Below are 27,394 nucleotides of genomic sequence, written 5' to 3' on the forward strand. Positions count from 1 at the left end.
GTCGGACGATTCACTGCTCGAGCAAGTCATCGAAGGAATGTACGCATGTCTTCCAGAAAACAATTCTTGTGCAAAGATTACACCTGCTCATATTCACTAGGTGTGAGTGTGCCGAGTTATACGACTAAAGCGGCTTCCAAGCACGCGGTACGCCAGCCTTTTAGCATAAACCACTAACTTGCCCAAAGAATTATTCTAATCATTATCAATTGAAATGTCATATTATGATGCTGTCTCATGCAGCATGAATAGTGGACAGTCGGTTATTCGCACATTGCAATCTATGTTCACATAAGCAGAAAAGAATTCCTTGGTTATGCGTCAGTGGCATTATCCGGAAGCTTCTATTTTCTGGTAACGACTCTCCTTTCTCGGCAGAAAGTGTTGCCTCAAGTATTAACGCGCCCCATATTTTAATATTTGAGGTGTGTAAGATTTGAATGGTTCAGATTGGTATGTTCTGATCGCGCTCCTTTCCAGATTATGTACCCAAAATTTAGCTTTTGTTAAATGTGAAATTTCTGCAGGTGATTTTTAGAAATTGACCGCAGTTTTTTAGACTGCTTGCTCAGTATATCGCAGCATGTCAGTTGAGAAGACCTGCAAAAAGTCTTTCTTTGAGCTACGGATCTGAAAATTAAGAACCTATGACCTTTCAGGCGCTGCACAACGAACAGCAGGCAATTCGTTGACGTTCGATGAGCTTGACAATGGCATTCGATGTAGCAGCTTCAGTTTGATTTCTGAGAAAACAGAAGGAGATTCTAAGGGTAAACAATAAATGATTAAATTGCTAGGTTCAACCCAAAGCCTAAAGGGCATAGAGATACATCTATTTACGTCAAAAGAATCAGCGCCGGTGTATATAAGGACGCACATGTCTAATGCCGATTCGCATCTGACGATCCAGTCTCAAGAAAGATGGACAAACTGATTATTGCAGCGATTGTCCTTCTGCTTTCGAAGACATACGAAGTGCGGTCCGCGGGGATAGAAACCACCACCAAGCTTCCTCTATCTTCCACCTACGATGTTAAGACGGTAGTATATTTTCTACCTTTATGCGTTGTGAAATATCTCCTGAGCAACAAACACACGCGGAGAGAACCTCAAGTGAAAATAATTTGCAATGCCGATCTTAGTTGAAATTAAGACATTTCTTTATTGCCCATTCGTAACAGCACAAGAGGCACATTGGTAATTTAGTGCCAGGGGTGAGGCGTACAACTTCCATGTGACTATATAGCGCCATTTCTGTAAACTGAACTAATTGTACCTGCTGAAAAACAACAATACTATTTTTCATAGCTGGTTGAACTGCCGAAGAAAAACATAACATTAACTCTTTTCAAATTTACTTCAGCCAATTCATCTTTGTTTGCAAGTACAGTGTAATATTTCTTGAACAGAAGCATAACAAAAAATACGGCAAAGTCTCATTTTATGAACGCGCGTTATCCGCCTACGTATGCGTGCTATTCCCCTTTCGGGCATTTCGCATGGAATTTTGCGGTTATTCAGCCTACAGAACGTCAGTGAAGAGTACCCTAGGCGCGCCAGGTCCGCGCCTTCTGGCAATTCTTCTTTAGTTCGTGTGCAGCTACCACGGTCGACTGCGGCTTTCAATTAACGTTTTCAGCTATGTTTCATCTGGTCATGAGCATTTGGCGATCAAGCATATCAAGTAATTATCGCATCTGGTGAGGAATTTAAGATCGGGATTCAGAAGCCATCGCTTACATTACGTGCTTCTTCTTCTTCTGTTCCGTTTTATCGCTGTTTTTTAATACTTTTTTTCACTGATTCATGTAAACCGTGGGCGTCCTTCCTTGAAGGAACATAATATTCGCGCACTTTTGGATATTCCTGCCAACGACAAGGACTCGAAAAATTCTGAATAAGCATAACAATTACCATTCAGTACGACGAAGGACAGCGCGCTCAGGCTAAACGAAGCCCTGTGTCATATAAACTGCTTGAGAAGTTCTATTCAGTCCGCATTTTACATGGCGAGACACTACAGGTTCTACCACTCCTCTGTCAAAACAAAAAAAAACAAGAAACAGCGTTTTACAGCGTACTCGGAGGCACTCAGTACACTGTATGGTGTCTGCTCGCGTACTGTGAACACTGGCAGCAAATTGTAGAAAAGTGGGCGCTGTGGTCGGACTTTGTATGAGATTTTTTATTTCGCCGCGAACACTTGGACACATAATTTATGGTATAGTTTTTTAGGTAATGTTGTATTCTGTGCCTACACTAATCAAGTTTATAGATTATAATTAGGTGACGGACATATGTATACGCTAAAACAACAATCCATGGAGCGCGCACACTTTCTCAGAAGTGTGTGATCGAGTACCGTGAATTCAGTTCGCATAACTGCATCGTGTAAACTCTCCGCGCTACAAGGATAAGAGTGGACGAGGAAAGAATGATACGGGACAACACAGCGCAAACTAACAATTGTTAATTTCCGCAGAATCACGACCAAATAAGTACACACAAGAAATGGGTGCAAACAACCCGAACAAAAATTCACACACGCGCAAGAACTACTCATGAGAAGGCTATCCTTAATCTGGCGCCCACGTATCTCGATGTCTGTTATCTACCTTGGCTTGAAGGAATGACACTTCGGCTTCTGTAAGAGATAGTGAAGGAGCGCTAACACAGGTGTCTACGCCGTTGCGGTGCAGAGTGAAGCCTTCTATGATTTCTCTTTCTCTTCACTTGTGACATCGTGTTGTCCCGTATCGTTCTTTCCTCTTCCACTCTTATCCTTGTAGCGCGCAAAGTTCACACCATGTACAACCAACTAACCCCTACCCTGGCTCTTCTAGCTACATCGAGAGAACATATAATTCGCAACACACAATTACATTAGCATTTGTCTCATAATCAGCATCAGTCTACTCTAGCACTCAGTGTGGGCTCGTACCTTCTACGTGGGCTCGTGCCGCTAATATCCGTATGTCCCCGGCAGCACTTAGTCGCTTTGAAGGAAGGTTTGTTGACAACACTCAATGTCCGAGTTTTTACCTTCTGATATGTGTAGCCTAATAAGCAAATATGATCACGTTCAGTTCTATTACATTCGAAGGTTATTAAATTCTCCGATGTTCAATATCCGCGCTCTTTACACTTAGTTCAGGGCCCCATTGGCTCGCGCCACACAACGTGCCCGCTGGATCAGCCGACGCTGCTCCTGCGGCTCTGAGCTGGTCAGCGCAGTCTCCCAAGAGGATTGTGAGGGTGAAGGAATAGGGCGGCAGCCCGGTGGTTGTGGACATTCCCAGGTGCAGTAATACACCGTGGGCTTCGCTCCACAATAGGGACAGTATGAGGGATATTGTGTGGGGCGGAAGAGATGAAGGATGTAAAGGCAGGGGAATGAATTAGTCTGAAGCTGCCGCCAGGCAACAGCGTCTTCTCGGTTGAGTGATTTGTGTGGTGGTGGGAAGTACATGCGGCTTTGTCGGTAGTGTTGTAGCGTTTCAGTGTTGTTGAGTGGTGCTGTTGGTGCATCGTCTGGGTTGGACAGCTCTTCCGATGGCGCCCGGTTTGTGAGCTCTCGAGCTACCGCATTATCGCGTTCATTGCCATGGAGAGAGGCGTGTCCAGGTGTCCAGACGATACGCACCCTGTGTAACAGCCGGAGTGTCGCAGCTATAACCCTCATGGTCTGTTCGACTAGAGTGAAGTTCTGCGGCAATACTACGTGTCACGTAAACAAGAAGGACAGACTAATGTCCAAGCGGGTGACGAAAGCTGTAGTGTCCATTAGGCAGTTTAGAAGTATAGCGTTTTCCACGTAGAAATCAGTAACCGCTTAGGGAGTCAGTGCGAATGCTGCACACATCTTCGGCTCGGATATTATATGTTACTGCAGAACGTGCCAGGTCAACGTTATCATCCTGGGCAGCACATAACAAACAAATGAGCTATCGGCTGCTTGATTGTCGTTGAAGAAAGTGAAACCTGTGTTTCGACATAGGCAGCAGGCGCTCTACCTGAGAGCCACGCCTTCGCTCAGAAATGCTTCAGAAAAAGACAAAAACATACACGAATACCATTTAATGCAAGGAGTCTCCTTAACGTATGTAATATTTCGTGGCAGAAGCGTAGAAACGCACCATTGTCAAAACATGTGAAATGGTTGAAAGGCCCACCAATCACAAGGCCCTCAGCGATAATGATCACGTCAGGAGCAGAAGCATCATCAAGAATGTGTGCAACTGCGCTGGACCGCATATTACCTGACAGGCGCATAGTGTGCATTTCGCCAATTCAGAAAAGGAAGAATTATGGTGTAGTGAGCACTTCGCAACTGCACTTGCAGTTGGCATCCTATGATAGTTTTAAACGGCCAACGTTACTCGCGCAGACGTTTCTTTCTTTGCAGCATGGTTGAGGCTCCGAGAACCGAATCGACAAGGCGATGCGCACGGGGCCCGAATAAGCTATCGCGTTCTACACTTGAAGGCGAAGCTCTAGCGCCCTCCAAGTTTTTAAACTGTGCAGGTGGGCCACGCGCATCGTCACCGCCAAGCACGTAGCGCTATCTCGAAATAGCCGGTGTGCGTGGCTCCCACATGCTTTAATGGATATATTTTCAAGTTGGTGTAGTGGCAGCGAGAAAGTATGCCTGGCGAATTTGCGAGGCTTACCCGCGCGGAGGTGTATCTCAGGGTGGTGAGAATTAAGAGATTTATGCATTATAAAATATAAGGTAAAGGCATTGCTGATTCAGTTATCTTGTTTTTAATAAACGAGACGTTTACTTTGTTTTTGTATCGAAGAGCAGGAGTAACCGAATGTCCATGTAGTCCGTTGCGCAATTTCAAGAAATATTTAAGGAGACACGTGCCTGATATGAGAGACCTGGGTTCGAATCCCACTCGGACCTGGATTTTTTTTTTTTTTTCATTGTGTGTGGTCGCGGTTACGGACACCCGTGGTGGCGGCGCCGGCGGACAACTACACTACCAAAATCGGCTGTTGTGACCTCATAACAGCGTTCGCTGTATAACGACTGAAAGCCATGTACTGAGCTTACGAAGGTCAATTCATATTGGTCCCGAAACATGGAACGAAACGCTGTCACCAACATATGCCGTATGATCGAAGCGTGACTAGGTGAGGTGGGGACAAATCACGAAAAAAATAGAAAAGCTGAATAGAATTTTTTGCGGATATTAGTAATTTTAATACGCCATAGTAAACTGGCAATTTACTTTATGGTTTATCTGGCACTTGGCTAAATATTTGGCTACCTAATTTGTTTGCTCAAAGCACCAGAAATAGGGCGGGGGGGGGGGGGGAGGTATGCAGGAAGTTTGCTATATGGGCTTGTGTTTAGTTAAGTGCGCTGTCGGGTCAGCGAGAAATCGCTCACTATTGCGCAGTAGTTTCGTGCGTATCCTTCGTAGGTTATTTATATGCTTGTGTGTTGTTTACTGGCGTTACAGTTGAGAGAACCTAAACAAACTCACAGAATATGTAGATAACCGCTCTTGTGACTGCACAATGCTATCGCTCCAGTGGTTTTCTTCGATTGGGTTACGTGAGTTTTCGAACTGCTGTGCTATTGTGCTCGTGAGCCTGCTGAATCATATTTTTTTTTCATATGGAAATTGTTTTGGTGTATAGTGCAAGTGCACTATTCGGATAATAAAACAAGCTAGCTTCGCGAATACTTTCTGGTTGATCTATCTTATCTCTCGCAAACGCCATTGGCGAGCCGTAGAGACGCGATAATATTACGCAGTTATCGAAAGCATGTAAAAGAACAGCAATTTGAAAAAAAAGTCCAATTTCGCACCATGTAGCGCAAAGGTCGCGACCGCTTCCTGTTGTACGTCATATTTTATTTTTATTTTTTCCTTGCTGTTAGTTGTCCCCACGATACGTGGATCGCTACGGCGGCAACGAGCCCCGATCGGCATGACACAAGGTTTTCTATGGACGTTTCGCTACCAGTTTACACATACGTCGCAGGTTCCATTCCAAACAAAGTGATCGGCGCTCTTCAGAGATTAATCAATTCTTCTTTTCAACAGCGTTTTGAATGTCCTTATTTTTTATTTTATAGGTCGAAAACTCTTATACTGTGCATAATATCCATTATTACATGGCGCGCTTGCAGTACGGAAACATTAATTTTCATCTAGAATACATGGAACCGCTGGTGATGCGACCTGCCTACTTAACACAACTGCAGAAAGTTTTTATACAGTCCTTCACGTATTTGCCCCCATTCAATACAATGATCGTATGAAACTTAAGTGGAATAATGAATAGTACAGTAGCAAGGTCTCTATATATTACGCACAAGGTATGACTCTAGTAAGACTTTGTTTTGGGCGAGTTGGTACATGCTTAGGTGAGGAAACACAACGCAAAAAATAATATTACGAGGGCGAACGAATACACTTACAGTTGTAAGTACAACGCTCGTACAGTGTACTGTGTTCCTTCGTCTGGGTCTCTTTTTTGCGTTGCGTTTCCCCAACTAAGCATGACTGTAGTATTGGTGCTAGAAAGATTCTGAGGTACGTTCTCATCAGCCTCCTCTAACAGCAACCCAAGTAACCTATGCAACCAAAGGATTAATAAGCTGAATTGAACGGTACTATATCTGCATTCGTGTATTGTAAGATTCCTACAAAAACTTATTTGTCACACCCCCTTAAGGTATTTTAGAGATGCATGACTAGACCAAACCGGTAAAAGTGACCGAAATATTGCCATTCTTTTTTTCAGTTTATGAACTATAGTGATGGAATATGGACTGTAAATTCTAGTACAAGCCACTCAGTTTGGTGCAGGGTGGACAGGACGGACAACATTACAGACAACATGATTTACTTTAACCGTTCTTTTATCAACGGCAATGGAACGTAAGTATTTGTTGTGATGGTTAGTTTTCTTTTTCTGAGAGATATTCCTTTACCAATTCAGATGGGTGGACGAGAAGTATCAAGGAAACGTCTCAAGTACTGACAATACCACCATGCTTGTAGGACTTCAAGGTACGTTGCAAAATGCAAGTAACAAATGTGTGTACATGACGTCGACAGGTGTTACCGCGTGCAAGTAGCTCATGCAAGATATCGTTGTTGGGGAGAAATGTCTCGAAAGTGCACTAACGGTCTCTACCGCCACTTCCGTGAGAGAACTGATCCATAGGCTCTCATTTTTCATGCATTCTTTTCTTTTTAGCTGCTTCATTGCGTGCAGTACCTTCCAAGGTACTTTTTTAATCAGAATTTCAAACACTATAACTATAATTTTAAATATAATAATTTATAATTATAATCATAGCATGAAAGATTTTAATTCTGAGAAGGGCGGAAAATTCGGAAGGCCAGTAACAGTCTGTTTTCATTAAAACGAAGATTTAGGCTGTAAATGAAAAATTAACCACTGGTGCAACTTCTCGCCACCAAGTCGACAAGGTCTGCATATTTATGAACATGTTTTCCACAAAGAGCTCCTTCTTGTTTTCCACAGCTTCTTCATAGATGCTATAAGCTCTTTTTGAATGGGCATAAGCCATCAAAACTTTCCGTATTATTATAAATGGTTATTGGTTCAAGATGTGTTTAAAGCTAAAGTGAAAGTTGAAATGAGCATGTCTTGCTGCAATATATTTCGTTACTGAATTCATTTTCCTCGAAGATATGTTGGTAGTTCATCAGATGAAGCTGACAAATGTTATGTCTGGTGTTATAAAAACAGCCATGTTCAACGAAGTGAAGTGGTATTGTGGCTCTCGCGGATTCCGTTTTGCAAGTGTACCTGAAGACACACTGGCTTCATTCTGTGTGATCTAAACGTTTGTTGTTGTTGTCGTTGTTATTGTTGTTGTTGTTGTTGCACTAGAGCCGAATATGGTAAACAGTGTCATCGCATTAGCATTGAAATGCGAGTATTTATATTTTCCAGTGGGGTATATAACTACAAAATGTAGATTCCACATGTCAGTCTATTGAACAAAATATTTTAGCTGTACATGATAAAATATAACTTTAATGAACATTGCTGACGAGAAGACAGTGTGTTATGACCCGAAAATTTACTGATGAAGGAATAATCGAAGTTCAGTAAAACAGACTGCTGGGCTAGTTGGTACAGCATATCGAAGACTTAGCGCACGAGAACACGAGGACGCAAGAACTGGACGAGGACGCAGCGCTGTGTCCTCGTGCCCTACTTGTGTCCTCGTGTTTTCGCGCAGTAAGTCTTCGATATGGAATTACAGCTAAGCCGTGTCTACAGAGCACACGAGTGCCTGACAAAATCCTCTGAAAGCAATGGCTGAGTGGTGCATGTTCCGGAAATAAGGGGTGTGCGAATATTCGAGTTTCGAATTCGAATCGAATAGTTCCTAATGGAATATTATGATTCGACTTTCGAATAGCTAGTATTCGAAGTTTCGAATAATTCGACAGGACGAATATCTAAAACGCGACGAAGGCCAATGGTGCAACTTGGTTATGAGGAGGTCGCTGCAACTAACGCTAACGTCGCCGGTCGTTAAACTTTCACCGACGTCTTGGTACAAAAACGAGCGGATGTTGATCCTAAAGGATATTATGTCATTTTCGCACGTAGAAAAACACATGAAAAAGCTGTCAAGTCCTTCACAATATCGCTCCAGAAACGAAGGCACGGACTTCTTGCGTAGTTCGGTCGTATATGCCCGCAAGTGGCGTAAAACGACCTTACTTTGGCCTGCGAAACCCTAGGTGATTGGCTTTGCATGTAAAACTTGTTCACGCTGGGCAGTCGCCAGTGCCGCACCGCAGCACTAGTTTAGAAAATCCCATCGTTCCGGCGCGCAGTTCAAAAGCTGCTGTGAACGGGCGCCCGAAGAATTTTGGGCCCGGAGCACGCATGGCGATGAAGCACAACATTACCGTTGTCAGATGAGCCGTATTGCAAGACCATAGGGAAAGAAGAATAGCTACCGTACCCACCTTTGTTAGGAGGTTAGGAGTGGCGCCGCTGGCTGGAATGGCGGCTCCTCTATCAACATGCTTGCACGCTCATAATAGCTGAAACAAAAGCCACTCCCAAACAGGTGCGTAATGAAGCTGTCAGCACGCCGTAGCGTACCTGATTTTTCCTCTGTCTTGCCGTAACTGGCGGTACACATTTCGTGTAAATACACTATTCGATATTCAATTCGATATTCGATATTTTGGGCCACTATTCGGCACTATTCGATTCGAATTCGATTCGAGATGAAATTTCACTATTCGCACACCCCAACTTGAAATATCAATAATGCTACTACTAATATTAATAATAAACTGTTCAATTATTCATTTATTGAATGTGCCCAAAAAAGCGTTAGTTCTTTGTGCTGGTTTACGCAGAAGATAATACTAATAATAAACTAAACAGTTTACAGCAGAATATATAAAAAACAGCAAGCATGTAAAACATAATTTAGGACAACAGGAAAAAGTATACTAACAGGACACGAGAAATATAGAAAGCCAATGACAAATAAGATTACATACAACAATGCGCAAGGCAGCGTGAAAGACAAAGGGGAAAAGAATTTGCACAATATGCAACACTAGGGTGAATGGTCAGGAACAACCCATCGGGCTTGGCGAAATACACATACTGCAGAACGCAGGAACCATTCTGAAGAGCCCGGCCAAATCTTGCAGTCATGCGAGGGAAGGAAATTCTAGAAGCGGATCGCGAAGTTGCCTTCTTCTGAAGCACGCTGTTTCCATACAGATGTCTGTGCTCTCTCTCTTCGGAACGGCAGGCGCCTGCTTTTTGGCATCACACAACAGATAGCTTGCTATTATAGGCCAATATCCGACATAATTCAAGAGCTTTTAAATCAGATGGGCTTCTTGCGAAGGGGTGTCGCCACGTGCCGGCACCCCGCTCCATAGTCTGCTTCAATTACAGAGTGAGCCACAAAAGCGCACACGAATCACAACGCAAGAGCGTGATCGTTTTTAATCAAGCACTCTCAAGGTCATGACGCACGCTGGCATAGTTTCTTACCACCGTGCCATCCCTCCCTGTATAGCTCCCAACGCGCTCGTCGGGATGAGAGAACAGAGAGAGCACTTTAAGAGTGCGACAAACCTCTGTAACTACACTTGTTCTTGGCGGATGTAGAAATTTTTGTGGCACTCACTTCATAAGGCGATAAACTCCGATACTGATGTTAATCAATGATTACTTTAACTAGTGGTTCAGAACCCTTTTAAAATGCTTAAAGCTCGGGGGAGCACAATCACTTTGAGCTATTAAAAAAATTGAGATAAACAAAATAAGCAATATAAGGACTTTTTATCCTGCGTATGGTTGAGTGTCGGCAGAGGCAGCAGGTGCGCGAAACTGACTATGCTCTCTAGTTATCTTACGCGGAATTCAAATGTTATTACTACCGAGCAGTTCAGGGCGTCTTATGATGTTTCAAAAGCAATTGTAGATGAGTATGATTTCATCGGCTGTGAGGTGATGGCAATGACGATAACACAACAGTGCCAGAACAAGATCTCGAGTCCTTTCTAGAAGCGAAGACAATGGATGTTTAAATTTTTTTTGGACCTGGTCAGTGGTGTTACTGCTGAATTTACAGATGTGAATCCAAATGAGAGATTCATATTCAAGTTGCGCAAGACATGCTGTGGTGTACAATTTGCGGATAGGTATAGAGGAATTCAATTCTGCTGATCTCTTTATCGAACACATCCGCAAAAACGAACACCCCACACAAGGCGTTTGGTGTGTGCAGAAATATATCTCAGGCTAACAATAAGAACTCTAAGATCTATCTATCTATCTATCTATCTATCTATCTATCTATCTATCTATCTATCTATCTATCTATCTATCTATCTATCTATCTATCTATCTATCTATCTATCTATCTATCTATCTATCTATCTATCTATCTATCTATCGCATACTTATGGGTGTTCTTGCGGTCGTCACCTTAACTTCGCATGTACCAAAATTGGCATACATCGTTGCTCCAACGTGAGTGCTCACATTACGGCGGAGCATCAGCTACTCTTCGCATGAACAGTGTAGTGGAATTGCCTGGTAAGCCCACGATATGCACATTACCGCTACGTTTACACAGAGACGTCAATTCACCTAGTAACGCTCTGCTCAAAAGGAAAACTCATGCATAGGCTGCTACTCGCTGACTGCTTCGCATGCAGCAGATTGCCACAATGCGTGAGCTGGTGGTGGTGAAACTTTATTGCCCAAAAGGGGATCCTGAAGGACACTCGGCTAGATGCCAGGTGCAGAGGGCATCTTCCACGTCGGGACAGAGAGCCCAAAGCTCTCCGCCACCTCACGGGCCTCCTGGGCAGCCCGAAGTTGATCTTCTAGTGAAGCACTTTTCAGCACTTTGTACGACTTTCCCTTGTTCTTCGCGTAAGTGTTATTCTATGCACAACCACATAGCATATGGTTCAAGTCTACACGTTCACGACACTCTTCACATACATGTTGTCCGTCGTGTCATTCGCCAGGGGTTGGGGCATGAGTTAGTCTGGAGCAAGCGTAACATTCCCGACTGGCTGCTCGTTAATTTCTTATCCGGGAGAGGAAACTCTCGCCGGCCTAGATAAAAGTGCTCAGTAATCTCATTATAAGTGTACAGTTGATCCCTGTACTCAATATGCAGTGTATCGGGGGAAACTGGAGTGACGCGGTCGATTAGTCCTCGCGCCGCCTCGTGTGCGGTCTCGTTGAGATTCCGCAGGCCACCCCCTAAGCTGCCCATGTGTGCAGGGAACGATACGATGGAGTGATCGGTGATGTTGTGTCTGCCTACTCGGTAGTAGTAGTTGAAGGACACGGACGAACGCGCCACTCACTAACTCTTTACACCAAGAGGCCGGAGGTAGCCGAACAAGCAGCGATAGCACAAGTTCTCACAGACTCGATCTTCACAACAGTGTACAGCGACTCTAGAGCAGCCACTCGAGCTTTCACAAAGGGCGGGATAAACAAGACGACGCTGCGAATTCGTGAGCTCTGCCGGAATTTTTTAGCATATGCCCAAATCTTTAAAACTGTTTTCAAATTAGAAAAGGAAACATTGCTAAGTGGAGAGATTGACGCTTTATTGAGAGGAAAGTGCTGCTTTCACTTCATCTAGCGTGGTATTCACCAATTACCTGTTGTAAAGTATTGGGGAAGGTCAGGGGCGGCTTCTCATATAATTACTGCAATTTTGCATGCCACAACCCCGATATATTTGCGAGGCACTCCGTAGTGGTGAACGCCGTAATAATGTCGACCAACTGGGATTCTTAACGTGCACATAAATCTAAGCACATGTAGGCAAACACCCTGCATTTCGTCCCCGTAGGGATGCTGCCGCCGTGCGCGAGAATTGAAGCCGTGCTCTCGAGATCACCGGTGATGAAATGAACTTTATTTGGTCCTGGAGAACCCCGATCAGACAACCCCCGATGGGGGGTCCGCCGCAGTTGCTGGCCGCGCCCACGCCGGTACTGGAAGACCGTGGCCCTCCGCCCGTTCGCAGGCCTCCTGGACTGCCGACAGCTGGACTGAGAGCTCGTTGCTTTTAAGAGCCCTCTCCTAGTCCTCTTCTGTGCTGAACTTTGCGCTAAGTAACGCCGGGCACTGCCAGAGCATATGATCGAGTGTGCAATTATCCGCCCCACAGCTAGGACATCCTGGATTTATGCCTTCAGCAAAGTGGCTAAACGTGCTGCGAGACGGGAAGGAACCTGCCTGCAGCATCCGGAGAACCGACGACTGCGGCCTAGTAAGCTTGGAATGCGGGAGGGGGTATCGCCGCCTTGACAGTTGATAGTGCGAAGTAACTTCGTTGAAGGTGCCAAGTGGATCCCTGAAGCTCTCCGTGAAGCCGCCTCCGGACCCGCCCGCACCGCCGCGGCACGTGATTTCTCGCGCACGGTTATGGGCAAGTTCGTTGACGTTGGGAACTGTCGGATGAACCCCTGAGCCCATGTGGGCCGGGAACCAGGTAATTGTGTAAAAGCCTCCTACAGCCCTCGAACTGAGAATAGCGGCAGCCTCTCTTGAGACCACACCCGAAGCGAAGGCCCGGAGGGCAGCCCTAGAGTCGGTGAATATCTCAGGACGCGAAGGGTCCTTCATAGCTAGAGCTATCGCTACCTGCTCTGCTACGGAGGCAGAGACCTTCCTAACGGAAGCTGAGTTTAGTACGCGACCGCGATGATCAACAACCACCGCCGCAAAGCTGTCCGAGCGGCCATACTGCGCCGCATCGACGAAAGCCACCTTTCCCGGAGATTTACCTACGAAGTCAAGCAGAGACTTGGCCCGTGCCGTTCGCCGGCCAACATTGTACCGCGGATGTACATTACGCGGGAAGGGTTCCACCTCATAAGTACCCTTCACTGTTTGTGATAAAAATATCTTCTGTTCCGCACTGCCCGTATGATGACATCCAAGCGACTGTAGGAGACGCTGTCCAGCCTTGGTGGAGGAGAGCCGCGCGACCTGAGCTAGTTGCTGTGCCTCAATCACCTCCGAGAGGGTGTTGTGCATGCCCAGGTTCATGAGCCTGTCCGTGCCGGTACTCATGGGGAGTCCTAGCACCCTTTTAATACTTTTCCGCATTAAAGTGTTGAGTTTATCCTCCTCGCGTTTAGACCAATTTAGAGATGATGCGACGTAAATAATATGGCTCATGAGGAACGCGTGGTAGAGCCGAAGGAGATTACTTTCCCTCAGCCCTCCCCTGCGGTTTGAAACCCGCAAAATAAGCCGAATCATGTTCTCCGTCTTGGAGGTGATGCGGGCCAAAACCTGTGTGTTTCGGCCGTTGCATTCAAGAAGGAAACCTAATATTCGCATGCAGTTCACTCTGGGAATCGCTTGCCCGTCCCTTGTGGTTAGCGCAATCTGTACCTGATCAAGCGGTGAGTGGGGCCTCCTCCCACGCCTAACAGGTCTGTAGAGAAGCAACTCCGATTTGGAGGGTGAAAGCCGAAGCCCCGTGCCCTCCAAAAACTTTCTGTGATAGACAGCGCCATCTGGAGCGCTTCCTCCACCTCAGCATCCGAACCTCCCATGCACCAGACAGTAATGTCGTCGGCATATAGGGCGTGGTTTGTATTGGCTACAGTGGAAAGACGCTCCGAGAGGCCTTTCATGGCTATGTTGAACAAGAGAGGCGAAATTACCGCACCCTGCGGCGTGCCCCTCGCACCCAGGGTGAAGATTCCTGATTTTGACTGCCCAATCTTTATGGTTGCTTTGCGGTCCCTGAGGAAGGCGCGAACATAGGCGTGGAACCTTGGTCCTAACCCCATGCTCTCGACCGCCTCCAGGATGAACTTATGTGAAATAGTATCAAACGCTTTGGCGAGATCTAGGGCCAATATTCCCCGAATATCTAGGGTTCGTCGGTCGATAATTTGCCTCTTAATCAGGAGCATCACATCCTGGGTGGACAGACCCGGCCTGAAGCCTACCATGTTGTGTGGAAAGAGCTCTTTATCCTCGACATACCGAGAGACCCTGTTGTGTACCGCATGCTCCATCACTTTCCCTACGCAAGATGTTAGGGAGATGGGACGTAGGTTCTCCTTGGCGAGTGCCTTGCCCGGCTTGGGAATGAGTACCACCGAGGCGGTCTTCCAGGCCTCCTGCACTCGGCCTTCTGCCCAGAGGAGATTGACCTCCTCGGTTAACTTATCGATGGACCTATTATCGAGATTACGCAGCAGCCTGTTCGTAATTCCGTCAGGACCCGGGGCTGAGCGACTATTAAGCGCATGAAGCACCTCTTCGATCTCAAGTTTCGTAAAGGGCGAGTCGATTTCTTCCAGCGGACATCCCCGGTAGTCCGGGTAGTCCCAATCCCCGGAGGGGCCAATCGGAAGGTATCGTTCTGCCAATTCCTTAAGTACAGTCGTGTCATCGACTCCACTGCTCCTCTGTGCTTGGACTAATAGGTCAATTGCCAGCCTCTGATTACTTTTCGAGTTAGTTTCATTGAGGAGTACCTTCAAGAGGTTCCATTTGCCTCCTGTGCGCATCTGCCCGTCTACTTTTGAGCAAATTTCATTCCACTGCTGCCTAGATAACTCCTGACTGTAGTCCTCGATTTCTTTATTGAGAAGCGCTATGCGCTTACGCAGCCTCCTGTTGAGCTTCTGTGTGCGCCATCTCTCAACCAGCGATTTTTAGCCTCCAACAAATGCGCAAGACGCGAGTCCATTGTATCCACCTGTAGGTCAGTGTGGACCGTCTTGGTTGCGAGGAGCGCATCCTCCGCTAATCGCGAGAAGAGTTCCTCCAACGTGTCATATTGGGCCTCGAGATCAGCGGTGCGACAGACACCTTACGTCCCAAGCTACCATGACCTATTGAGGGGCCGGGTCGTCTACCGCGTCATATATTTTACAGCGTCCCTGGAGTTGTCTATTAAAAAACCCACAAATATACTTGATCTTTTCGTCGGCAGCGCCAAATTAAGAACAAGCCCGGTTTTGGAAAACAAAAACACTGGACTTCAAATCATTGTTGTAGAATATCAGTTTGTCGCAGTGCTACGAATGTCGAAATTATTGGTGAGTTTCCATTAACGTAATGGTCAATAAAAATTTAGAAGCAACGCAAGGATTTTTTTGTTCCTTTAGAGAACAACTGCCTAATCAATTCCTTTTTTACAATTTTTGTGTAACATGTAGGAGCCGATCCGACCACTGAAGAGAAACTTTATTTCGCAACGAGTAACTACAGCTGTGGCGTATTTCAAGTGACATTATTTAGTGGTAAGTACAACCACTTAATTAAGTAAAATTGGCTTGTACAGTAATGCGCAAAACTAAAAAGAGTTATTCACTGCAGGTATTTAAAATGCAATTAAAAAACTACATACAATTGCTCTCTATGAAGATGGGTGAGCAGCAGATCTTCTGCAGCGTAAAATATCCTATGGTTTTTGTCTAGGGATGTGTAAGCGTAGAGTTTTAAAGCGAAAGCTTTACTGGCTTAGTTCAGCAAGTTTCGGTGTGTATCTCTGCGTTGCTTTTAAGCGAAGAACGGACACCTCGTCTCAAGCCGCGCTCCCCTGCCGCCAGTGCTCCGACTGCTGCTAGAATGACTACCGCTGCCTCGCTCGCCGTATGCACGTGTGAACCACATGAAGTCTACAGGTGGTCGCGCAGACCTGTTGACTTTAGATACGTCAGTTACGCTTTCATTGCCTTCTGTGCCATCGAGGCAGATGTTTACGTTCGTAGAAGTTTCGTTGCAGAAAATGGTTTCGAGTCCAGTTGATCCAGAAACACCCGGAGCGGGCATCGCAAGGTGTCATAGCGAGCGCACTTGCACAGGACGTGTTCAATTGGCTTTTCGGTTCCGCAGGAGCGGCATGTAGAAGTGTCCGCCTTTGTGATGCGGAACGAGTAGGCCTTTGTGAAGGCAACACCTATCCAAAGGCGGCATAATAGCGTCGTGTTAGAGCGGGAAATTCGCTATGGTAGTTGCAACATCAACGAAAGGTCAGGTTCTCGTAGACGGCAATTTAGAAGCTAGGACGCCCAAAAAAGTGTGTGCAAGATTCAGAGCCAGCAAATAAAGTTGCCTTGCTACAACAGTCCTTGATAGGAGAATCTCAACCACTTCGGGCTCAGCGGGCAGCGGAGTAGGCTGATTGATTACCGGTCCTGTTAGCCACTCATATATAATATCGTGCGCTTTTGCTAGAGCTTGATGGTTACAATTTCTTGGCAGGGTTGTCTGGGAAGTTGCAGTGGCACTTATCGTGTATGGCCTGCGTGCGGCGGAGGCGGCCGGCTCTCTTCGTATTAGTGGCGCTCGTTCCCAGCGCTCGAGCGCGCTTTTACTAGCACGTAGAACATACGATGCACGGAGTGATGTTATCGAGTCGGCCATTATTTGGAGCATGATGGCGACAGCGACGACCACAGCAAAACCTTGCCGAGAGTTTTCATGTAATTACTGCAATAACACTGTGATTTTGCCTCCATCTTCACATGGGAAATTTTTCAGCAAATTCATGTAAACAGGTATTCAAGGCCATGCTTTACCACTTGCAAGTGCGAAAAGTAGTATGCCCCGTTTTTAAACACTAATTCATGCGAGAGCGCGCAGGCAAAGGCTTTCGTACTAAACTAAACTCAACTAAAGTGTTATATGAAAGAAGGTTTGACATAACATGCAAGGTACCTACAAAGAATGACATTTTTTGTGTTTTTGTTCACTGCACTGAGGCGAAAAATCACCTTCTAAATTACATTCCAGGAACTGGTTCAGTTGTTTTGCAATGCACAGGCCAAGAAAAATTCGCAGCTATATTTCTTTGAAAACTTGGCAATATCATTAGTATGAAAGTGAACTTGTAATATTTGAGCACTCACGGAGCTTCTGTAAGCTCAAAACAGTCTTTCCAGCCACGCTAAGAGAAACAAATGGCTCTCCCTACGAGGCTTTTTCAATAGCAAACAATACAATAAAATGATTGTTAACGATATTTCGCGAGCATTGAGGCATTGCGATCGAATATTCGCACCTTTTAGAAGAAATACTCCACGCATAATGTCGTTTGGGAGTTTCTATGTAATGCTTAAGCGTAAAGCTTTTTTTTTTGCGGAAAACTGATAGCGGCCTTTACAGCGACGTTCTTGTCGGGTGTCATCCGCACAGCGTCATTCATCACCTTTTAAGCGTTCCTCAGCTTCTGACTTCGCAAAAATGAAATTCCTAAGACGCATTTTGGTTGTCGCGGCATTGTCACTGACCATGCCGTGACAACCAAAATGCGTCTTCGGAATTTCATTTCAGCAAAATAAGAATTTTGTTTATGCGTACAATCCTCCACGTTGGGTTTACATCTTGACACAGAGAGCATTCCACCAGCAGGATATAGTTCAACAAGAACTTGATAGAAAGTGTTCTTTCACATATTTGTACCACGGCACAACACATTTATATATGGTTCAGAAACACCCACACTCTGCGAGCGAGGGTGTGTAGCCCAGTAGTTAGGTACTCTTCTTCTGAGCGTAGGGCCTTACGTACAAAGTCCAGGACCGCCAAGAAAATTTATTTTGTTTGATGCATTTACTATCTACGGTGATTTCTCTTACGCGACATGCAGACAGATATTTTCTCGCTTAGTCGGGATAGAAATAAGTACGCATTCGAAAACGCTGTATGCTGACAAAGCCGTTCCAGCTTAACTTGGCAGCGTGCTTTCGGAAGGAAAAGCTAGTGAAAGATAATGAAAGCTGTAACTACCTAGGGCTGCGGCAACTAGCTTTTCCAAAGGATAAGCTACTCGATGCAGCTCCCGGAGGGGGCATGCACTAAGTATTCGTTACATGAGGACACGTGCGAAATTTATAGGAACTTCAGATGCGAGATGCCTTATAATAGCAGCTACAGAAAGAGAAAACTCACAGCGTCTCTAATGCATTCACCTGAGACGACACGAGTAGAGTAGAGTAGTTCCTAGAAGTTCTGGCTCATACCCACACTGGGGGATTGGCCAAGAACGACGACGAAAGCCGTCTTCGTTTTATTCCTCCTCCTCCTCTTCATCCTCGGGATATATGGTCAGTTGTATCGATCCCTCTGAAGCCCCATGGGTCATGGGATACTCGTAGTACCATGCGTTTTCACCAACGGTGTACACCGGACGGTCATATTACGCTTCCCATGAGCCCCTGAAGGTTTCGCTTTAATAATGAATCGTTAAGGCGAGATCATTATCTGGCTCCCGGGTAGAAAAAAAAGCAGCGCGTTTGCTGCGACACCATGAATGTACGAAAACACGCCCAGCGTGGCACACACCTACAGTCCATGAGCTGGAATTGAGGTCAGTTAAATGTGTATGAAACGTAAATTGGAATGAAACAGCCCAGTAAGGCCGTATCAGGTAATTTACAAGTGACAACTAAGTGCACAAGATGAATCAAATGTCAATGAATGTGAAAAAAACTATCGGAAGTCTATGAAAGTGAAGTCAGTTGCGAAGGTACTGAAACTCAATGTGAATGAAAGTAAATGAAATTTTAAAGGGAATTCAGTGAATTAAAGATGAATAAACTGCGAATTATCAACCAGTGAACAAGTTGACATAGACTTTCGCTTGTGCTCTTGTTAGAGTTAGCTAACGGCGCTGCAAATGTTTTGTTTGTAAGAGGTAGGCGACCGCTTTCACAAACAATGAAGAGCAGCACGTCATCTGCTATCCTTCACAATGTTTTGAACCACTGGAAGGGTACCGCCGTTAATTTGGTGTTCATGTGCTCCAACCGCCGGAAACGCCAACGACAGCAGGTAACTGCAAATGTAAAGCGCTTATCCGGAGAGAACTGTTGTATTTCTATCACTTAGACATCCTCGTTGTAGAATAAAAGTAACCACAGACAACAGGATGAGCGCTTTATGCTTAAACTGAGCTGCGCTATACCAATACAATATCATAATGCACCAACTTGCCCAATCTGCAGTGCTTGCAGAATAAAAGTCGTCATTTTTGCAAAATGTGAAATGTTAATTTACAAAGCTTGTTAGCTCGCTCCATAGTTAGAGCGTTTTTAAAAGGGAACTCCATGTGCACTGCTTGATTGAACAAACGATGTGCCTTTTTTAGGTCGTCGAGATTTGGGTCTTGCTTCACAGTGGTTTGACTTGCGGGTCAGAAACGATTCCCTGTCGGCAATCCCTAAAGACTGTGAAGACAAACTTAAGGAGTACAGCAAAAATACCACATTCTTCCAAGGTTACAACGACACCTGCCAAGATACTACACGAAATCATATTTTGGCATGATGGACCTGACTGTGACGCTTCTCTGTTGCGTTACTTGCTGCAGCGTGCTCAGCGCACTCAGCTTTATCACATCGACTGCCTTGTGTTTAGCCGTACATCTTTGCTCTCGTTCGGCACTATGCCTACTTCTTCCTTTTGATGTATTTTTCTCTTTGGCGGCACAGAGCATGCAGTAGCTGCGTTTTATATAGTGACTTCTTGCGGTGAAATGAATTGCATTACTCTTTCCGAATAAATAATCATGCCTTAGTAAAAAGATGCAATCTCACTTTACATGAGGTGTCTATGTTTTTCTGGGGCATCACTTGTATCATTGGTCTCAGTAAACTTTCGGTATTAAAAAAATTACGTGTCGTTCCGGTGTATTGATTGCATGTTTAGAAAGCCGTACAGAATAAGTGGGTTCACAATTGTTTACACATCGGTGTACTAGGATACTGATTTTAAATTGAAGCATGTGTCACATGCTGCGTATCGACGAAGGTGACGCGAGAAAGAAAGTATGTTGCCCATTATACAAATGGTGAGCTTTGACCTAATGTCAGATTCTCTAGGCAGCATGCGAAGTTGGGATATGCATAGTGCACTTAGATATTAAACCCAGTAGATGTGATACACGACAGGGCAAACAACTGTGCGGATGCCTCACGTTATGCCAGTTTACAGCATTATGTTGCCCACTATAATGTGAAAAAACCATCATACGTACATGCAACGCTTGTTTGGTTCTCAAGAGTCAAAATCGCAAAATGCTAGATAGCTGATTCCCGCGTCGTCGAATATTCAAACACGCATGCGTATTTATTATGAAATGCATATCACATACAAGTGGTTACTCCTTGTCAGCTTTAAAGACAAAACATGCTTGATGTAAGATGAAAATATCACCATATGAGGACATTCCAAAAGAGTCACAAGGTTTCTGCCCCTCACCAGGTTTCACAGTGCCTCTGTCGTCGGCCCACGTTTCACCAAGTGACTGAGTCATGCGATGGCTACGTCATTGTGACTTCGTAATGACGTCCTTATTGCTTGCTATCTGTGATGTCTTGATGTCATATGTTGAGGTCATCGTGTGGCAATAATTTCTGTCAACTCGTGTTGACGGCACCGAGGCCGACGGCCTATTTTCGCATTTTAGGAGGCATCTAAGGCTTTCGCCTTAATAAATACATATTGTACCAGAGGGCATCGCCACCAACTCTATATCAGTGTGGAAGAACAGGCTGACAGTCGGGGTGTTGGCGCTCGCTTAGCACCTGAGCTAGCCTGTTTAAACGGCGTTTCATCGGGTTTCATTCCAAGCCTTCCTATAGGAGAACACGATTACTGAATCTGGCTGAGTAACTGGGTCGGCCCTTTCAATACAACGCTCTGAACCTCCGAAGCCGCACGCACGCAACCGCCTCCTTTCGCAGCGACCGAATACGCCGGTCTCTCGCGAGCTCACCCCCCCCCCCCCTCACACACATCTGTCGTGTGCTATGATCTTCACGCTGAACACAGCCTACGCGGACGATCTCAATAAGTCAGTAAAAGATTCACATTAACTTCGAGAGTGTTATCGGCTCCTAAAGGCGCGTGAACGTCTGCATGGCGCAAGCTAATAAATAAAGGTATTGGAAGGCACAGACGGTGACGCGTTTCATATGCTGGCCGCAAAAAATGCACAAACTCTAATGAAGTAATTCAAGTGCGCCAAACTTTTGATGTAAACGCGAATTTACACACGTTGCAATAGCTTGCAAACATCGTGCTAACTATACCGTCTTGCTGCCACATATTCAGGAATACATCTGTGAAGAAGTTCAACGTCAGCTTTCTCTTGTATCCACTATCACTCAGCGTCTCCCACCGCCTGCTTCACCAGTGGCATTACTGCATCGCTCTCTTATGCAGGAGTCCTTGCCTGATATTGTGCCCAACTGACGCCAGCTTTCTCCACGTGCCAGGCTGGTATGGCTTGTTCACATACCATTTTCCCCTCTCAAACTCTGTTAACCCTGGGCGTACTCGAAATATCGGGCCCATCTGCTATGCCTGCAGTATTCCAGGGCTTGTTCATCACCTTTGCCGCCGTCGTGGACGCTATATTCACGATGTCGCTCCCAACGTCGGCTACATCTCTCAGCAACCAGAACAACAGGCGCATCATGTTACTCCTGATGTGATGGCTTGTATTCAAGTCAACCCGCACTCAGCTCACGGCGATCTTCCTCGCCACACCGGTGCTCCCCTTCTCTCATGCAACGCCGTTTCCACCACACACAGAAAGAAAATTATTAGACACAGTTTCTGGGGCGAAAGCTCCACCGTTGTGAAAATTTTCGAGGTCTCTTCTTTCATCCGCTATTGAGGTTACAGTGTTTATAGAAAGTGTCGCGACAAACACTGTTGTCGATTGATGCTTGTGTGAGCTGTGTTTGTGTGGACACAAAAGCAATATGTCGCAAACTGAACAAACTGACGATTGCGCTTCTACATAGTACCCTACGCACTGGTTCTGTCACTGAAATTACCCGAATAATATCCGCATGTCGCTGCTTGTCAATCATTGTCATTTTCGCTGGGACATGAGCACTGCCTTCGGCGATGACCCTTATTGCGACCACACATGGGCATGAAAGACCTATTCCAGCGTTCGCCAAGTTATTACTGGTGCGACAAGTATCGACAGGTTCTGCACTACGTTCGGTCATGCCTTTCGCGGTAATGCAGCAAGACACCCCCACGCAGCAACGCTGGTCCTGTAAACTTTTACCCTGCCGTGCACGACCATAAGACCGCGTTTAAACTTGTCCTCACTGTCCCCTCCCAAACACTCCTGAAGCTAACCGGATGAATAACTGTCGCCGTAGACAATTCCAAACGCTACGCTGAAACATCTGCGCTACTATATGACACCCCGAAAGACGCCACTTTCTTCGTTCTTCGCCAGTTTTGCGACTTGGTGCACATTGAATTACTAAGTGACCATGGGTGTGAAGCAGTTCACACAGTTCAGCTGGAGGCATGCTACGACGCTCTCGTGGTGTCAGCTCTCGAAGTCGTGAGGCCGGTTCCTTTCTACGCGGAGAGTGATTGCATCAAAGGACATCGGCGCCCGCCTTGTGACAACGTGGACAATGAGAGCCGTACCCAATAAAAAAGGGTTAGTCCATAATTATGCGCCGAAATGGAAAACATTCACCGCTTGAAAACGAGTTACTCCTCCACACGACGCACGAAACGACACTGCTTGAGAAGATACGGAACGCGAAAGAAAAGCATTTGCATATGTACACATCTCGTGTGCGCGTTTTATTCTATTCTCGCAAGCCCAAGGCTAAAAAGCAGCCACATCCCAACCATGTTTCGTCGCTGTAGTGCTTATTTTACGACAATCTACAGTTGGGCTAAGACGAAAAGTACATGATGAAAAACTAAGCCCGAATATTAAGCAATATTTTTGACATTAAACTGTTTAACTGCAACTGTGTCCTTAAGCAATTACGCAAGATTGCCAAGTGACGATGTCTTCGCCAGAAATGTCCCTGACGAGTGCCCCTACGCACTGATGCAGTTCGCACTGATGTAGTGATTGCTTTGTTGGTTAAAATGCACCAAATAATTTGATATCGTTCTTTTGACTAGTTTAAATGTGTTCTGAACTGTCCGTCTACATAATCGATAATAAAAAAGGGAGGCTGGCACGTTTTAGAGGGTCCCTCTTCCATTTTACATTGTGGGCCGCATGCTCATATACTTAGTCTTATACTTAGTCATATACTTTCGAATGATAAATCAGTTCCGAGTAGGCACTCGTTTGTACCTTCTTTCTGTGTCCGCGCACAAAAGACCGTCCCCGTCTTTCCGGCTTGCTACAAAAAGTTTTAAACAAGAACCAACCAGCGACAAGCGCTTGTAATGATCTTTCTCACATCACCATGCGTAGGTACACTCCGATAAGATTATAGGACAATCTTTTCGTATCTCTCCACCTTTCCACGAATAAACATTTCCCTCTCTCAAGTGCAAGAACCACGCTGAGTGTCTCCTTCCCCATCTCACATTTCCATCCTCTTTTTTTTTTGTTTCTTCGCTACTGGGATACAAAAACAGGTGCAAGAGGACTGGCACTTCTAACAGGTATTTTTGTGCATCTGATCGTCAAAAAATGCCCGTGCGCTTTACGCGAAAATGCTTTACGAGAAAAATTTACGTAAAGCTTTACGCAAAAAAGGAGCTGACCCATACGGTGGCCAACGCATATACCGATGCGTCGACCACCCCTTAAGTAGTACACGAGGACTTATTGTTCAGCTTCGAGCTCGTAACAAGATCACGTGCTGCGTGAGCTCAGCTAGCAACAAAAAACGCCAGGCCTGCGCGGAAAGCACAGCACAGTCACAGCGAAAGCAGGGGGATGAAACTTCGCGGTTTTTCTGTCCCGTGACCGCAGCGATCCTAATGTTTGGGGGCTGTACTACATACGAACATAAATGAGCTTTTTTTTTTTTTTTTTTATTGAAATAGAAAATAAATGAAGGAGTTGTTGTCACCATTGCTTGGTGACGGCTACCCCTTTCCACATAGTTGTTAACATAACAGAATAAATAAAAAAATATATATACATATGTACATATCTACAGTCGTATAAGTTCAAGAACTCAGTACCCATCGCAAATATTAGTGTCTTCAAAATAACGCTGGAGCACTTTCATTGCTTTACGGTTTATCCTAGTCGGCCATGGGCCTAGTATTTTCGCTAAGGAAAACGTTCGTTCAGAGTCCAGCGTGTGAAGTTCTTGTTCGAGTCGCTTTGTTGTTCCATTTTATATTAATTACCAAGTTACTTATTAACTCCGGAGTTTTTAATACGCAAGTGAACCTAAAGGTTGCAGTTCGAGGTTGCGAAAATACGAGCGCCACCCGGAGTGTCAAACGGGAACTGCGCCGTCCTATCTCTCACGGCGAAAAGGGGGCGTTTCTTGTCGCGCGCCCATGTGTGCTACGGCCTACGGTGTCCCAAAGGCCGCTTTTACCACCGTAAGGTTTGTTTCAAGGATACTGGCGAAACCCTTGCAAGCTTCAGCGAAACAGACGCATGAATGAATTCGCGCCGTTATCACATATCGTGCTGTGCTGAGCGTGTCGAAATTCTTCACGCCACATCGGCATAAAATTCTTTAGGATCCCGGCGGACGAAAGGTACGATCTGCATGCTGCTCCCTTTGTTTTTCTACACTTGTAGGGCATATCAGGATGCGGTTGCAGCAGTAGCGTAAAATATTCAAGTTGTGTTTTTACTGTATGTATGGTATGTTTAGGCAATAAATCATTCAAACCAACTCCCCTCTTTATTCTTGTCTAATTTTTGTGTAGACGTAAACAAAAACAAAGTCTTACTTAGAATATGTGGTGCAAAAATCTGTGGATGGGTAAACCTTCATCCATCAGAACGCAACGATTGCCGTTTTGATCATGTGGCGGATTGTGCAAAAGGAAGAAGGTCGCGCGCTCGCCATCTGAATTCCTTCCACTCGCTCAATTTGGCTTGCTGGTGCATCCCAATTGAATTTGGTGCTAAATCGCCCCCCCCCCCCACCACTCCGATCCTCAGTCCTCATCAAGATGCCGTCCCCCAGTGCGTGTCAGCAATGCGCCGCCATGTTTTAGTACCGCCCCCAAACACCAGGCGTTCGTCCGGCGCTGCCGGCGAATATCACGTTCCATGAATGGTATAGGAAGTTTCACCCCCCTGGCGAAAGCTGGAAGAGCGGCATTTCTAGAGCCCGTTATAAACTCTCCTGTGGCTACTAATACAGGTACATTAGCAACATACCCACTACGCCACAAAGCGCAATTTTTGGGAAGTTGGGAAGCACCCAGCACGACATTATTCGTTGAGCAGCGCTGGCTAACACTCCCAGGATTACATAGAAAACATGAATTTTCCACAAAGTGGAAATAAAAGCGGCTGTCGCTGTAGCTCAATTGGCAGAACATCAGACGAGTTACCCGAAGGTTGTAGCTTCGGTTTCTGCCTGCAGCAAGTTCATTTTTCGTCTACATTAATACCTTTCCATTTGTGTAATAAATATTATGCTACAGTTAAAACATGTACATAATGTCCCCTATACCTTCCTTACATTCATTCTCCGTTGGTTTCATTACATCAAATGTTCACAGGACATCAAAGTACAAAAGGACTTGATGCACCCTAATGGCACTATAATTTGACCGCGTAGGTCCTGTGTGTCAATCTTGTCAGAATAGAAAACCACGTCGAAAAATTTCACTTGCAGGGCGCTGCTCATTCCCCTTGCTATTATATTTGCGAATTTTCAAAATTTCCGGGGAACATCCCTATCCTGCAGGCCCTTATAAAAATGACTATTGAGAAACTGTTCACAAATTATTGACGAATGGTTGAACCAATGACTTTTCAACAAAATGTCAATTGTCGTTGAATCTTCTCAATGACTACTCAAGGAAATCGTTATTGATTCTTTTCAACAAAAAGTACATGTTGAAAGATGTATTGATCTTTTGTTGATTTTATATTGTACGGTGCTTGAATTTAGGACCGGCCTGCCCACGAATGAAGGTGGACGTGTAACTTATTTTAGGTAATATCACGAGCACTCCTGCCATCTTATCAAGAAACCCGGACACACATGTGCATATAGTAGGTTTATTGTCCTTTTTTGGTAGACGGCATACATGACATTTAATTTCCAGCATGCAGCAAATTCTCTTGCACACAATCAACATATAGCACTACTTGCATCATGGATGCTCTCTATGTGCCAGCTAATGTAAAGCAAAATTTTCTTTTAAGCACGTGCAGAACTTGCTGCTGCAGATAATGTAATAAATTACCAAAAAATACAACTTTTTTAAATACGACTCTACATTGTACGCAACCTTGTACAGTAATGCAGAGATAAAGCAATGGTAACCGATATTCGGAAGCGCATGAGTCTTGCGAAGCCCCGAACTCAATGACCAAACCCTGGCCATCCATGGTGCACGCGATCGGGCCGTCAAGTTTGGCATTGCGGTCCCTATATCTACGGGTCAGCAGCCGAGCACCGTAACCAGTGTACCACCGCGGCGGACCCAAAAGAAGATTCGTTTCAGGATAAAACTGTCATAAGCAGTGTTTAAGGATAGCCATCATTCATATACCGCCGTGGAGGCATGCCAGCAAAAAAATTGATAAGCCGTTAAGCTTGAACGCGATAACGATATCCGCATCCGCACGCACGCACGCACGCACGCACGCACACACACACACACGCACACACGCGCGCGCGCACACACACACACACGCACACACACACACACACACACACACACAAACACGAAATACATACAGTAAAAGTAAAGGTTTGCGCTCTCTTCAACAGCACATTTATGACAACAATGTTTTGGGTGTCCGACGTATACGGGTGAATATCGCCTTGCCGATCGCTGCCTGCCTTCTCTACTCGGTAGACACCAAAACCGTGCTGCAAGGAAAGCCAAACTGCGGTTGCCGTGTGGCTCATATCGTTATTTGGATCTACCTCGAGTC

The 27,394-nt window shown here is 45.4% G+C and overlaps 1 protein-coding gene across 1 annotated transcript in view; it reads left to right on the forward strand.

The window, feature by feature from the left end:
• Positions 1 to 22,004, forward strand: part of LOC119374705 (uncharacterized) — a 75,818-nt gene extending 53,814 nt beyond the window's left edge. The window contains exons 2-5 of the mRNA XM_049411182.1: positions 6,766 to 6,902; positions 6,964 to 7,034; positions 15,720 to 15,803; positions 21,880 to 22,004. Coding sequence (XP_049267139.1) covers positions 6,766 to 6,902; positions 6,964 to 7,034; positions 15,720 to 15,803; positions 21,880 to 22,004 — 417 coding nt within the window. The remainder of the gene's footprint in view (positions 1 to 6,765; positions 6,903 to 6,963; positions 7,035 to 15,719; positions 15,804 to 21,879) is intronic.
• The last annotated feature ends 5,390 nt before the right edge of the window (positions 22,005 to 27,394 follow it).

Source organism: Rhipicephalus sanguineus, chromosome 11, assembly GCF_013339695.2.
Source record: "Rhipicephalus sanguineus isolate Rsan-2018 chromosome 11, BIME_Rsan_1.4, whole genome shotgun sequence".
Classification (NCBI taxonomy): Eukaryota; Metazoa; Arthropoda; class Arachnida; order Ixodida; family Ixodidae; genus Rhipicephalus; species Rhipicephalus sanguineus.